The sequence below is a fragment of the Ochotona princeps genome, chromosome 16 (genome assembly GCF_030435755.1).
Source record: "Ochotona princeps isolate mOchPri1 chromosome 16, mOchPri1.hap1, whole genome shotgun sequence".
Classification (NCBI taxonomy): Eukaryota; Metazoa; Chordata; class Mammalia; order Lagomorpha; family Ochotonidae; genus Ochotona; species Ochotona princeps.
In genome coordinates, this window is record NC_080847.1 from 46,175,558 (window position 1) to 46,189,291 (window position 13,734).

Here is a 13,734-nt window from a genome sequence, read left to right on the forward strand (position 1 = left end):
TGGCTCAAGGAGTTGGGTCCCTGCCATCCATGTGGGAGACACCAACCAAGCTCCAGACTTCTGACTTCGGCCAACTCCCCAGCTTTGGCCTGGCCCCTGGCCCCGGCTCTGGCTGGGCCCAGTCCCAGCTGTAGTGGGTATTTGGGGGAATGAGACAGTGATGGGAGCCATCTGCCTGTCTGTCAGGGTCACTGTGTCTTCCTTTCTCTTCAATTCAAAAAGGCATATTATGGGAAAAAGAGAACGGTGTGGGTTTCAAGATGGTTTTTGTACCAAAGCATATTTACCTTTTTCCTTCAATTTTCCCACAGACTTTTTGAAGGGCCCTGTAGTGCTGTATTGTAGTCTACTCATGTGAACACTCTCACAAGGTGGGGGGAAAGGAGCTAAACTGTGTTTGTCCTTCTCTCCGAGACATCAGCACCTGAAATCCAGGGATTGGCCTCCTGTGCCACTTCCTCCCGGGCTGTGTAAATGCAGGTAGCAGGTAGCCCGCCCCCAACCCTTGGTTGGTTACCACGGGTACCAGGGAGTGCTAAACGTCTGTGCTCATGAGTGAGAGGCTCACTGGAACTGAGCCTCTTACTTGGGGCATGATGGGGAGAGTGGCTGCTGCATGGCAAAGGGCCAGGCACCACTGCGGCCACGCTGTATCCTCCTCCCCCCACCCCTGTATGCCACCCACCTATCTAGGGGCCTGGGGCCCAGGAGGTATGCTGGACTCAGCCTTTTGTGCGGAGAGGGGCAGGTAGCCCTCCAGAGACAGGTGGAGGTCCCACCCACAGGGCCCAGGACAAGGTGGAGGAGGGTCCTAATACCTGGGGCTTTTTCCAGCCAGCCCTGGGTTCTGTTGGAAAGCCTGGGGCAAAGGTGACAGCAGGGCTGCCCAGAAGCTGGCTTCCGCTCTGTGATTTAGAAAGAAGTGTCTCCAGAGGACCCCAGGAGCTTGAAGCTGCTGGGCCGGGCCTGCCCCCTGACAGAGGACTCCCTGTCTGGAGTCCCCTCTCTCCTCCCGCGGCCAAACCTCAGCCCTGGGGCCTTCTCCAGGCCCCTCACTCCCACCCCAGGACCCACCCATCTTTGGTTGTAGGTGCTCTCAGCTTAGGGTCTCTGTCTCTTCTCTGCTGTGTGTGTGTTTGTGCAGGCTGAGGGAGAAGTCTGTCACTCCCCTCTGCCCAAGGTAAAGGGGGTGCAGGATGGACGGCAGCACGCTATGGGAAGCCAGAAGGCCAGCCAGGGAGAGCTCTGTGAGCTTTTGCAAATGTGACCCGGGTGAAGCAAATTGCCCTGGAAGCAGCCTCCTTCTGGTTCGAAAAAGACAACCATCATTGACTTTGATATGTTTATATTATAGATACAATATGTAAAAATCCTCACAAGAGACTCCGTGTTCTCTGCCCGAAGAACCAAGCCGTCCTTCCTGGCCCCCAGCCCCTCGGCTGGAAGCCGCTTCCCTTCCAGGCCAGGGAGCCAGGGCCTCCGGGGGGCCAGGACCGTCCAGGAGCAGCTCCAGGCTGTGGCTCGGATGGATCCCACGGGAGGGAGCTGAGGCCTGAGGAAAGCCAGGAGCAAGACGGGCGGGGAGAGGGTGGAAAAGCACCCCCTCTCCTCATCGGTCCTTCCCCTCTCCCACCCCGGGAGCCAAAGCAACCCCAAAGCCGAAAAGGAAAAGAACCTCTGAGCCTTTCCCCAGCAGCCAACGGACGGTCTCATTTTGGCAAGTATCGGAGCAAACCAAACCAAAACAAACCCCAAATAAAACGGTGGCTTAGCATAGCCAGGTACACTCACATGGCACAAGGCACCACTGGGCCGAGAGAGGCCAGATACAAGTGCTGATCTCAGCGGATAAAGCAGACTATTGGGAAAGCTGGTCGGAGCTGCCGTCCCCCACCCGGGACAGGCTGACGGCGCTTCCTGGCTGAATGGCTGTGCCAGGGTAGACAGGGGCTGGGAGATCTGCCCTCCCTCTCCCCTCCAGGACCCACCTGGTGACTTCCAGCTCAGCAAGTGCTGTTCAGGGCAGCCTAGCCTGGGGCAGGCTAGTGCAGGGGGAGGTGGGAGAGGGTGTCAGGGGGCTAGGGACCCTCTGGCTTCATGTGCAGCTTGTTCCCCTGAGCTATGTCCCCCTCTTTGGCCAGGCACTGAAGGGTGGCCACATCTCAGCTCCCGCCTTCTTTCTCTCATGGGGGCCTGCCAAAGCCTGGGAATAGGCAGGAACCCCCCAAATAAAAAAGACAAGGCACATGTTTGCTCCCCCTACTCAGTAGGAACTGGAGCGGTGAGTTTGCATGTCCAAGGCACAAGATTACTTCGGAATACTAGAATAGTCGGGCTCCCAAGATGAGTCCTGGCAAGAAGACGCCACCACCCTGCCGATCCCCTCATCTGGACACGACACCCAAGGGGAGTCCGACGCAGGGCGCAGGGTGCGAGAAGGTGTGGGGGGTGCAGAGCAAGCCAGGCTTTCGGTCAACATCGCCAGACTCTCCTAGTCCTGGCCTGCACGTGTGAGCGGCATAGAGACCTGGTGATGGGAAACCACTCACTCACTCCCCGGGATCCCCGCCGGGAGCCCGGCCCAAAGGCAGTCCCGTTGCCGCCCGCTTCACGCGCAGTTGCCCATGGCCTTGACCAAAGAGCTCTCCGGCAGCTGGCGGAAGATGCCCCGCAGTGTGTCCAGCTCGCGGCTCAGCTGTTCCACCCGCTTGCGCAGGCGGTCATTGTCACTGGTCAGCTCCAGCACCTTCTGCTGCGTCTCCACGTTGCGCTGCTTGGCCTTGTCGCGGCTCTTGCGCACGGCGATGTTGTTGCGCTCGCGTCGCACCCGGTACTCGTTGCTGTTCTTGTCCACAGACTTCTTGGCCTTGCCCGCACCGCCACCACCGCCGCTGCCGCTGCCGCCAACGCTCGCGCGGAGGTCGGGGTGCCCGGCCGCCAACCCCTTGAGCGCGCCTCCTGGAGCCGGCAAGCCCGCAGCGCCGAGCGCGGGTGCGGGGTGCGGGCTGGGCACGGGCGTGGGCGGCGGCGTGGGGTGGCCGGGCTGCAGGTGCATGGTGGTCTGGCCGCAGTGTGCGATCTGGAACTGTAGGTGCGGGGCGGCCAGGTGCGCGGGGGGCGGGTGTGGGTGCGGCGGCGGCGGTGGAGGCGGCGGTTGGTAGGGGAAGAGGCCGGCCAGCGCCAGCTGCTTCGCCTCGTCCTCCTCGCGGGGCTCCTGCTTGATCACCAGCGGCCGCAGGGCCGGCGCCCCGACACGCTCGTACAATGGCTCCAGCCTGCCGTCCAGGTAGCCGGCCGCCGCACAGCCATAACCGGCAGGCGGGCCGTGCGCACCCCCGGGCATGACGGCGCCGCCGGGGCCCACGGGGGCTCCCGGGTAGTCAAAGTCGCCGCTGCCGCCTCCGCCGGTCGCCGGGGCCGCGGCCGCCTTGGCCTTCTCCTGCTGCCGGCTGTGCTGGAACAGGTCGGCCAGGAACTCGTCGTTGAAGGCGGCCGGGTCGATGTAAGCGCTGATGTCGATAGACGTCTCGTGCTCACAGATGCCGCCCAGGGGCTCCGGGGCAGCAGGTGGGACGGGGGGCTGCGCGGGGCCCGCGCCCCGGGGGAAGCCGAAGGCGGCGCTGCTGGGCGCGTGTGGGGGGCTCTGGAGGTGGCTGCTCATCGGGGGCCGCGGCTCCGCCTCGTAGAAGTCGGCCGACTCCATGGGGGAACTAGAGTTCTCCCGGCATGGCGAGCCTCGGCGGCCTCCAGCCTGCGCGGGGACGCCGCCACCACCGCCCGCCCGGAGGCCCCTGCTCACCCGCGCCCGCGCTGCTCCGGGTCGCGAATGGCCAGGCCCGCGCGCGCCGCGCGTTTATACCGGGTCGCCCGTCGCCCCCTACTGTCCGAGCTGGCCCCGACCGGCCGACGCGGCGCGCGGCGCCTCCGGGTCTTAGCGCCCTGACTCTCGGGAAAAAAAGGGGGCGGCGAGTGGAGCCCCAGCGAGACGCCCGCAGAGAGGGACGGTGGCGCGGCGCCCCGGGTGCGGACAGGTTGGCGTCCCCATGCGCACGTGGTCGGCTATCGGGACCTCCTCGTCTGGTGTCCCCCAAGACACTGGGGCGGCTTCCACCCAGGAGATGTCGAGGGGCCCGGGAGCATCCCACAGAGGCTGTGCGGCGGGGCTTGGTGACGGGCAAGTGTTGATCTTGCGCGAAACTAGAGCCAGGCCTGTCCCGGGACCCGGGTCTCTGGACGCCTGTGGCGCAGAGGGGGCGCAGGACGGGGGGCGGCTGCTGAGTGGTTCTGAGCCCTGTGCCCCACGGCCCGGCGTCCTCTCTGTCCTCTCTCTTCCGGAGGCACGGCAGATAGCGGCGTCTTTGCCTCTCCCCGCAAGCTTGCCTCCCCGATTTAACTCCGTGGACTCCTGCGGGCTCCGTGAGCGGGGCGCTAGGACCCCGCGGGGGAGCGGAGGCGCCGCGACCCAGGCAGCCCGGAGGACCTGGGCCGGTTGCTCCGCCCGGGCTGGAAAACTTTGTTTAATGACTTCTCCAGGCCGGAGCGCGAGGGTTGCTAGGCGCGCGCGGCTGCCAAGTGTTGGCCTGCGGGCGGAGCGAACGGGCTCCTAGGACGAACTGGGCTAGCCACGGCGCGAGCGCGGGGCCGGGGGTGGTCGCAGAGGGAGGAGCAGACCCGGAGCCCCCGCTTCCTCGCCCCCGACCCCGCATCCTGGTTCCTTCAGGTGAGCGTCCAGGCGGGGGCAGGGTTGCCTGGGAGAGTTAAGCTCTGTCGGGTGGCAACCAGGGGGGCCCCCACCCCAGAGCGCAGCGCCGCCTCTGCACTCACAGCTGCGGGTGAAAGAAGTTTGAGGCGGAGGCACCCCCGCCACGTGGCGTCCTGCGCTTCCGACAGCGGCCGCCCAGGGGGCCTCTAACCGGCGCGGTCCCTCGTGACTTCTCTGCGCTCAGGCTGGCCGGGCATCCCCGCCCCCCCTCCGGTGCTCCCGCGGGAGGTCGACCGGCCGCGCAGGTCGAGGACAGCCCCCCTCCCCTATCACCACCACCACCTGGGTTCCTCAGGCCTGGCCTAGCGCCCCGTTGCGCCCGGGAGCTCCCAGGCAGGGAGGCTCCACGGGAAACGCCGGCCAGGCAGGCCCAGGCTTCCAGTGGCGGGCACGGTAGAGAAGCCATTCCTGTGGGCGCACACTGTGCTTTAATCAAGTTCCTATTTAAAGGATTGCCAAGGATGCTAGATGGCCCGGCTGCGCCGTTTTTTTTTTTTTTTTTTTTTTTTTTTTCGGTCCAGAGCTCATAGCTTGATAGCTTGAACTTCACGCTTTTGGACGCAGAGCCTATCAAACAGACACCTTAATCACCTGCCGGGGTCGCGGAGCCCCTCGCTGGGCCTTGTGACCGTGCACCTGTGTGCGGGAAGAGCTCCACCCTCGGGGATCATCAGAGAAAGCTCTACTGTGCTCAAAGTGGCCGAGTTCCCGGTGCAGAGGCAAGCAGCGAGCTGCGGTTCCCCGCTGTGCAGGTGCAGAGGGGACCCCACCCCACCCCACACACGTCGTCTCTGTCCCCTGGTCAGGGACCGAAGGCTTCTTCTCCCCCTTTGGGTTGGAGGAAACCCAGGTAGGGTGGGGAAAGACCTCGAAGAAGGGATGGTGGTGTGTATTGGAGAGAAGCAAGGAGGGGGTGCTCTCCTGACTAATCCACCTGCCCCGTGCAGGATGCCCAGGCCCCAGAAAGGAGAGCTGGGAGCACAGAATGGGTCGTCACAGGGTCTGTGAGCAGAAGGGTCTGGCCAAGGATGAGACACGCTGTGGTGGGGGTGGGTGGGGGAACCGCTGTCCAAGGGACTCACTGATTTGTCAAATGGGCTAGGTGACACAGCTGGGGATCGGGCGTGTCTGGGCCACCTCATGTCAGCTTGGGTACAGGCTCCAGACAAGGAAGCCACATGTTTTGCCGTGGAAGGTGTCACCAGCTGAATTCTGGTCACCTCTCCCCACCAACTCCATGAGTCTGTAGCCTCCTCCTGCCGGATCAATATAGAAGCTTACCTCAAGAAGTTCATGGAAAACAAAACTACAAGATAAATTATTTTGCTGCAGAATATTTGAAATGATACATTTTTTTCATAGAGAACTTTTTTTCAGAAAAAGTTTTTATAGAGTCTTCATATACATATATTAAAATTGTTTTTGGAACCAAAAAAGCTCAGTTATGAATTGCATTTTCCATGACCCTTCTGAAATACCCTTGAATTGAGGGGGGCTGTTGGGAAGATATGAAGGTTACATGAGGTCATAGGGTGGAGTTATCACCCACCGATAAGGCTGGTGGCCTGTGATGCAGAGGGAGACCCTGTGAGACCCCACTGCCAGGAGAAGACCCCCCAATGCCAGGAGGAGACCCCGCACCAGTCGCCCTGGGCTCCTGCTCTCAGGGTCCCAGCCTCAGACCCGTGAAGAAACAAATGCCTGTTGGTTCAACACCCACCTCTTGCAGCAGCCTGAACCTGCCGGGGTGGGAAAGGGGGGAGGTGAGAGAGGGCTTTGAGCAGCAGCAGGACCTTTGAGCTGTGACTTCAGAGGAGGTGAGCAGGAATTTGCCAGAAGGATAAGGAAGGAGGGTCTTGCCCTGCTGAGGGCACAGCAGGTGCAAAGGTGAAGAGGCTGGTAACAAAGGAGAAGCTGTGTGGGCCAGCTGGGGAGGGGCCCAGATAAGGCTGGATTCTCAGACAGTGGCTGGGGGTGTTGGGGTGATGGCCAAGGCCACAGCAAGTGACAGGGAACCCCTTACAGGGCTTTTGTCCTGCCAGCATTAAGCAGAAGCCACTCTTAACAGGTGTGGATGGTTATGCACTGGAAGAGGAGCAGTGGCCCCAGGGCGGAAACAGCAGGCAGAAGGGATTGACCAAAATGCTTAGACTTGGGGTCTGGATGCCTGGTATTTGCCTGGGGTTGCCATCCCTCCCCCATGTATCCTACCCCCCTCCAAGCTCTTGGGAGGCCATGGAATTTTGCAACACGACCTCCTCTAGAGGAGCAGACTTTGGGGCAGCCACCAAGATTCACCTGCTACATTGTAGCTTTTCTGTTGAGCTCTAAGAGGATGTGGCACAAGTGGTGTAGGAGTCCCCAGGTGGGCTGGCTGGCTGCTCAACAGCAAGGAGGTGACCCGGACAGTCAGAACCCTGAAGCAGGAAGAGATTATGGAAGCTGGCTGAGCCCCCCTGGGTTGGTGAAGCCTCTTTCCACAGGAGGGTCTTCAGGGAGAGAAGGCCTGATAAGAGAGGAAAAGAGGAGCATCAGGGGAAAATCACCTGGAGAGCCAGCTCTGCCCTCAGGCTTAATGGAGACAAGGCAGTAATAACAGGAGCTTGGCAAGCCTCTCTCTGGACCCTTTAAGGTCTTCCGGCTTACTGGATGGCTCTTTGGGAGGAAGCACCTCAGGCCCATGATGCCCCAGTGTGTTCAGGTGTAGTCATGGGGCAGAGAGCTGGCTGCTGGCCCCACGGAGGCCTGAGAGAGCAAAGGCATGTTCTGACAGGGGCTCTACTCTGTTTAAAACTTTTTTTTTTTTTTTTAATTTGAAAGGCAGGGTGATAGATGAAAGAGACTAAGAGCGAGTGAGAAACAGAGATCTTTTCACCTGCTGGGTCACTATCTAGATGCCTGCAACAGCCAGACTAAGCCAAACCAGGCGCTGTTAAAGCAGATCCCAGCTGGGTCCCCCACATGGGTGGCAAGAATCCAAGTACCTGAGCTTTCACTTGCTCCCCTCGGGGTGTGTGTATGTGTGTGCCCATTAGCAGGAAGCTGAATTGGAAGCAGAGGTGAAACGCAAACAGCAACTTAATGCACTGTACCACAGCAACTAGCCTGAGAAGACAGACTTAAAAAAAATAAAAAGAAGACAATTTTAACGCCTCCAAGAACTTTGAGTTTTTTGTTTTGGTTGAGTCCTTCTGCTAAAGTGGTACACACAAGACATGCCTACACATGGAAGTCTGCCAACGAGCAGAAATGGAACTGACCCTGTGGATTCGACTCTGACTTTACCTAAGCCAACTAAAGTATGAATGTAAGATTGATCGCTCAGTTAAGCGAAGGACCAGTTAAGCTAAGATAAAAACCATAATTAACAGTTTGTCAGGCACAGCTAAGCTCTGGCTAACTGTCTGATATACCATGTATAATAATGTTTCCGTGATTCAAAAAATACTCTCAAAGACCTTCCTAAAACTTAAAAACAAACTAAAAGCATGAGTGACTTACTATTGCAAATGCCTGTTGGCAAATGAGTCTTATGCTAATATGTTTTTTTAAAAATTTTTTTTATTAAATTAATTCATTAATTACATTGTGTAGTAATTACATAGAATCTGGGATTCTCCCCCCACTTCCCCACACCATCCCCCCATGGTGGGTTCCACCACCCTGTTGCATAACCATAGTTCAAGTTCAGTTAGGATTCCCTCATAGTAAGCATATGCCAAGCATAGAGTCCAGCATCTTATAGTCCAGTCAAGTCCAACTACTTATTGGGGAGACCCTCTCTGGTCTGAGGGCAGAGACAGCAGAGTATCATCCCGATCAAATAAAAGCACTAACATATTATCAGCAACAATTAACATCGTTATGGAATTAATTGACATAGTATTGAGCAGCCAACATGTTAAAAATATGTTTTAAGCTTTAGGGATCGGTAGACAAAAGTGTCTGAATGCAGTGGTGGGTCAACCAGCATCGGTGGCTTCTGATCGGTAGATTCTCTTGGGGAAGCCTGCTGGCCTGTCACTGATTGGAGAGCACGTCCCAACTTCTCTAGAGGAATCCAGGGGAGTGGAGACTCCCCACACCTAGAGTCACCTGCCTCTTCCTTGTGTGGGGGGCTGGGACCAGCTCTGGGATTTCTCTGAGCATCTGTTTTTGTATCTGTAAGCTATGCTGGTGGGAGGATTGGGGAGCACATGTGTGCCACAGCCAGTTCCTGGCATGCTAGCAGGTGCTCACTTGTGGTATCCACCATCTTCCGTGACTTTACAAGCACTGTTTTCTTCTCTTTTCTCCCAGAAACTTGGAATATTAAGTGAGTTATTTCAACACCTAATTGCCAGATGTCTGGCAGGGCCCGAAGCCAGGAGTCGCATCATACTTCAGGACAAGGCACCTAGACGTCGGTACTCTGGAACGTGGTGAGCGAGAATCAGTTCTGTCATCATGCACTGAATTGTTAGGAAATACTACTGTATTCTATCAATACTGCCTAAAGTCACAGCCACAGGAACGGCTGTTTGCTCAGAATGCCTGCATTCCAATGCAAGTTTTCAGCTCATGTGCACCCTGGGAGGCAGCTGTGTGGGTCTCCCACATAGGAGACCTGGCTTCATTGAGTTCCTAGTTCCTAACCTCAGCCTGCCCCAGCTCCAGTTGTTTTGGGTCTTTAGGGGAATGAACCAGAGGATGGGAGATCTGTTTACTTGCCTTTTGAAAATAAAAGCACAGGGGTTCGGCAGCATGGCCTAGTGGCTAAGGTCCTTGCCTTGATCCCATATGGCCGCTGGTTCTAATCCTGGCAGCTCCACTTCCTCTCTATCTCTCCTCCTCTCAGTATATCTGACTTTGTAATAAAAATAAAATAAATCTTTAAAAAAAAAAAAAGAAAAGAAAAGCACAACCATGAATAAAATATAGTTTTAAAAATCTGCATTATCCAAGTCATGGGAATCAGCTGTTTCCAGTTTTCTGTTCATCTATCATAATACATGCATGATTTCCTTTGTTGTTTTGCTTATTGCTTGCAACAGCGAGCAGATACGCAGCAGCAAACGAAGATTCGAGAACAAGAAAATAAAGGGGCCAGCTTTGTGGCATAACACCTGCTTGGGTGACCTACAGAAAACAGGTAGTGGCTGCAGCAGGCCTCCCCCGACACCCCACTTCTATGGGATCCAGTCAAGAATATACATGGTAGCCCCCTGCCATCTGTTCAAATAGTAACTTGCCAAACAAACTCACAGACTATTGGATAAAATAAATTCTACCTGTATACCTAACACAAGTAGCTCCGGGAAGTCTTAGAAGACCAGGTTTAATTTTAGAATCTAATGGGGGTGTAGGGGTGGCTACCCCATTTTTCTTCTCATCTCCTGCTGCAGGGTCCTTAGGTCTTCTGTTGGACAGGTGTAGCTTTCTGACACAGGTCTCCAGTGCTGCCCAGCCTCCTGAAAAATCACCCTCCTTGGGCCTTGGGGTGGGCCCACCAGCTAGTGCCTTCTGAAGAGGCCCACACAGACCCAAGCAGTGGCTCTGAAAATCCCTGGGCCCACAGCAAGGGAGTGGCCAGAGAAGGCCATGAGTGGGACCTCCTTTCCCATGAGTGGGATGCCCTCATGCCTAGGGCGCACCAGACAGAGTCCCAGAACCCTGAGAGGCCTTCCCCGACTCAGTGCAACCAGAGAGTGGTGTTCTCGCTGGCTTCTCACTTCTCTCAGCTTTCTGTGCTCTGCTGAGGTTGAAGGATGCAGCAAGATGGCATGACGCTGGACCTGGGGTGGGGAACAGCATCTGGGCCAGTGCTGCAGCCATCGGCTAGCATCTCTGCAGTCCATCACTGTGCCTGGACTTGGCACTGGCCTCCAGCTCCCAAGTTTGGCTTCCTCTTAGCGTGCCTCTGGGAGGCAGCGGTGACAATGACCGAAAGGAGTTGAGTTCTAGCCGCCCTCATGGGAACTCTGAACTAAGACTACTCTCAACTTCAGCCTTGCCCAGCCCTGGCCATTGCGTATGTCTGGCTTCCCCCACTGGATGGAGCATTTCTCTCTCTGAGTAAATATGTGAATTGTTTAAAATCCCAAGTGTGCCCTCTTCCGCACCTCACCATCTACATCCTGATGCAACCATTCCCTTCCTTGCATTACTGCCACTGATTTGAGCCACCTGCCCTGCCTGCACCTGCTGCCTCCTGGCCTTGCATTTCTTCCCACCAAGCAGTCTGCCTTCTCCTGTCCAATCTCCACCACTCACTTCTTCATCCCTCCCATATCTACCCACTGTGTGTGGAAGAAAGCTCGAAGGCATCCACGTGGCCACGGGCGCTGCCTGGGTTGGCCCTGCCCTCTGCCGATGCCCCAGCCGGGCCAAGCATGTCCTGGGGCCTTGGGACCCTGCACTTTGCTCTTCTTTCTCCCTGGAATGTTCCTTCCCACTTGGCACAGCTCCTTCTTTCCTGTCACCTGCTCTAAGAGGTTTGTTCTTGGGGGTAGGCTGCGTGACGGGTGCCCCTCCCTCATCACTCCTCAGGCTGCTGTGTGTGTGTGTGTGTGTGTGCGCGCGCACGCGGACACACGTGTGCTTTTCCTCCTAGCTCCTACCCAATGAAAAATGGTCTTGTTTGCTTACTTTACTTGTTCCTTATCTGGCTTCCCCCATTAGAATGCCAGATCCACAGAGGCAGGGACCTTGCCTGTCCTGTTCTGCATATTTCCAGAGCTAGAACAGGCTTTGGCATAGGAGAGAGCCTCAAATATTTGTTGAATGAACACAGAATGGATTCTGTTGATGAACATTGTTGCCCAACCACTTAAAAACCCCTCCCAGGATGGCAACCCAAGAGGTGCCTTGTAGCATGCCAGAGATGAGTTGAACCGGTCCCCATGGCCCTCCTTGGCCCTCCTTGACCCTCCTTGACCCTCGTTGGGCCTCCTGCAGTTGTCCCAGGCAAGGCTAGCAGGGCCTGGAGAGGACACAATGCCTTTGGGCTGACCTAAAAGGGGATCCACCATCCTCACCCCTAGGCACATGCAGTTTCCAGGGGATTAGTGAAACAAAATGCGCCTTGGGAGGAAGGAAAAGGGGCCCCCTTTTCTCCCAGAAGGTGTAATCCAGATGGGGACACATAGCTTGGGGAGTGGAGACCTCCTGGGCTGGGCCCTGAAGCCCCCTCCTGACCTCCAGCCCCATCTTGGCTCCCATCTGTAGGGCACTGCTGGAGGGAGACCCGGAGATCCTGGCATCAAGCCCACCTGGTAAAGCTGGAGGGCCTCCCAGCAGGCTCTCATGTGGGTGGCAGGGGCTGCTCCGGAGGCCCACCTGGAAACCCCACTGTCAGGAACCCACTCCTGAGCCCCAACTAGATTTATTTTGGGCCTAGCACAATGGCTCAGTGGCTAAATCCTCTCCTTGCATAAGCTAAGATCCCATATGGGTACCCGTTTGTATCCCAGCTACTCCACTTCCCACCCAGCTCCCCGCTTTGTCCTAAAAAGCAGCAGAGGATGACCCAAAGCCTTGGGACCCTGCACCCACAGGGGAGACTCAGAAGAAGCTCCTGGCTCCTGGCTTCAGCTCAGCTCAGCTCCGGCTGTTGCGGCCACTTGGGAAGTGAACCAGTAGATGAAAGATTTTTCTTTCTGTCTCTGCTTCTCTGTAAATTTGCCTTTCCAGTAAAAATAATAAATAAATAAATCTTTTTAAAAAATAGATACCCCTTGTAAAAGAAATCCTAGAAGAAATAATAAAACACATCTTACGAAAAATAAAAAAAAAAAAGAAAAGAAAAGAAAAGAAAAAGCAATTTTAGGTACAAGAGGGCCTCCATTCTAGCCCTCAGATCTTGTGGTTATATTTATGTCCCCTAGGTCAGAGCCCCTCAGCCTGGGCAGAAGATTGCCCCAGGCCAGCATGGTGGTACAATGGGTTAAACTACCACCTATAGTGCCAGTATCTCACATGGGCACCCATTGCAGTTCCGGCTGCTCCAGTTCCAGTCCAGCTCCCTTCTCATGTGCCTGAAAAAGCAGCTTCAGCCCCTGCCACTTTCCTGGGAAACCTGGGTGGAGTTCCTAGCTTCTGGCTTCAGTCTCATCCTGACCCTGACAGCCATTTAGGAGTGATTGTAGATGAAAGATCTCCCTGTGTCTGTCTTTCCGTAAATATAACTCTACTTTCCAAATACATAAATCTTTAATAATGTCCCTAAGTATAGACTTTTAAAAATCTAGTTTATTTCTTTGGAAGGCAGAATTAGAGAAAGATATTCTATCCCCTAATTCACTCCACAATTGGCCATAAGAGTTGATGCTAGGCCAGGCCATACAGGAGCGTGGAAGTTTATCCAGAGCTCCCAAGTGGCTGGTAGGAGCCCAGGTTCACAGATCATCATCTCTTGCCTTCCCAGGCGCATTAGCAGGGAGCTGGAGCGGAAGCAGAGCAACATGGACTGAAACTGGAGATCTGAGTCAGGGTGCTGGTTATTGAGCTGAGACTCAGCCTGCTGCGGCCACAGCACAGGACCCCGGCAACAGACTTGGGAACTGGGAGAGATGAGCTGCTCTCAGTGGGCCAGTCATGGATGAGGCCACTACCAATGATTCTGGGAAACATTGGATAAAAAAATTGATTTTCTTTTTTAAAGATTTATTCATTTTATTACAAAGTCAGATATACAGAGAGGAGAGGCAGAGAGGAAGATCTTCCGTCCGATGTTTCACTCCCCAAGTGAGCCGCAACGGGCCGGTGCGCGCCGATCCGATGCCGGGAACCTGGAACCTCCTCCAGGTCTCCCACACGGGTGCAGTGTCCCAAAGCATTGGGCCGTCCTCAACTGCTTTCCCAGGCCACAAGCAGGGAGCTGGATGGGAAGTGGAGCTGCCGGGATTAGAACCGGTGCCCATATGGGATCCCGGGGCATTCAAGGCAAGGACTTTAGCCACTAGGCCATGCCGCCGGGCCCAAAAAAATTGATT

The 13,734-nt window shown here is 56.1% G+C and overlaps 1 protein-coding gene across 1 annotated transcript; it reads right to left on the minus strand.

Moving 5' to 3' along the window:
• Positions 1 to 2,448: 2,448 nt before the first annotated feature.
• Positions 2,449 to 3,847, minus strand: CEBPA (CCAAT enhancer binding protein alpha). Its single transcript, XM_004595011.4, has one exon. It carries the CDS (start codon positions 3,701 to 3,703, stop codon positions 2,609 to 2,611), a length of 1,095 nt encoding a protein of 364 aa, XP_004595068.2. The 5' UTR covers positions 3,704 to 3,847; the 3' UTR covers positions 2,449 to 2,608.
• Positions 3,848 to 13,734: the final 9,887 nt, after the last annotated feature.

Coding starts and splice junctions, on each gene's coding strand:
- CEBPA (XM_004595011.4), bottom strand. CDS start 3,703: ATGGAGTCGGCCGACTTCTACGAGGCGGAGCCGCGGCCCCCGATGAGC.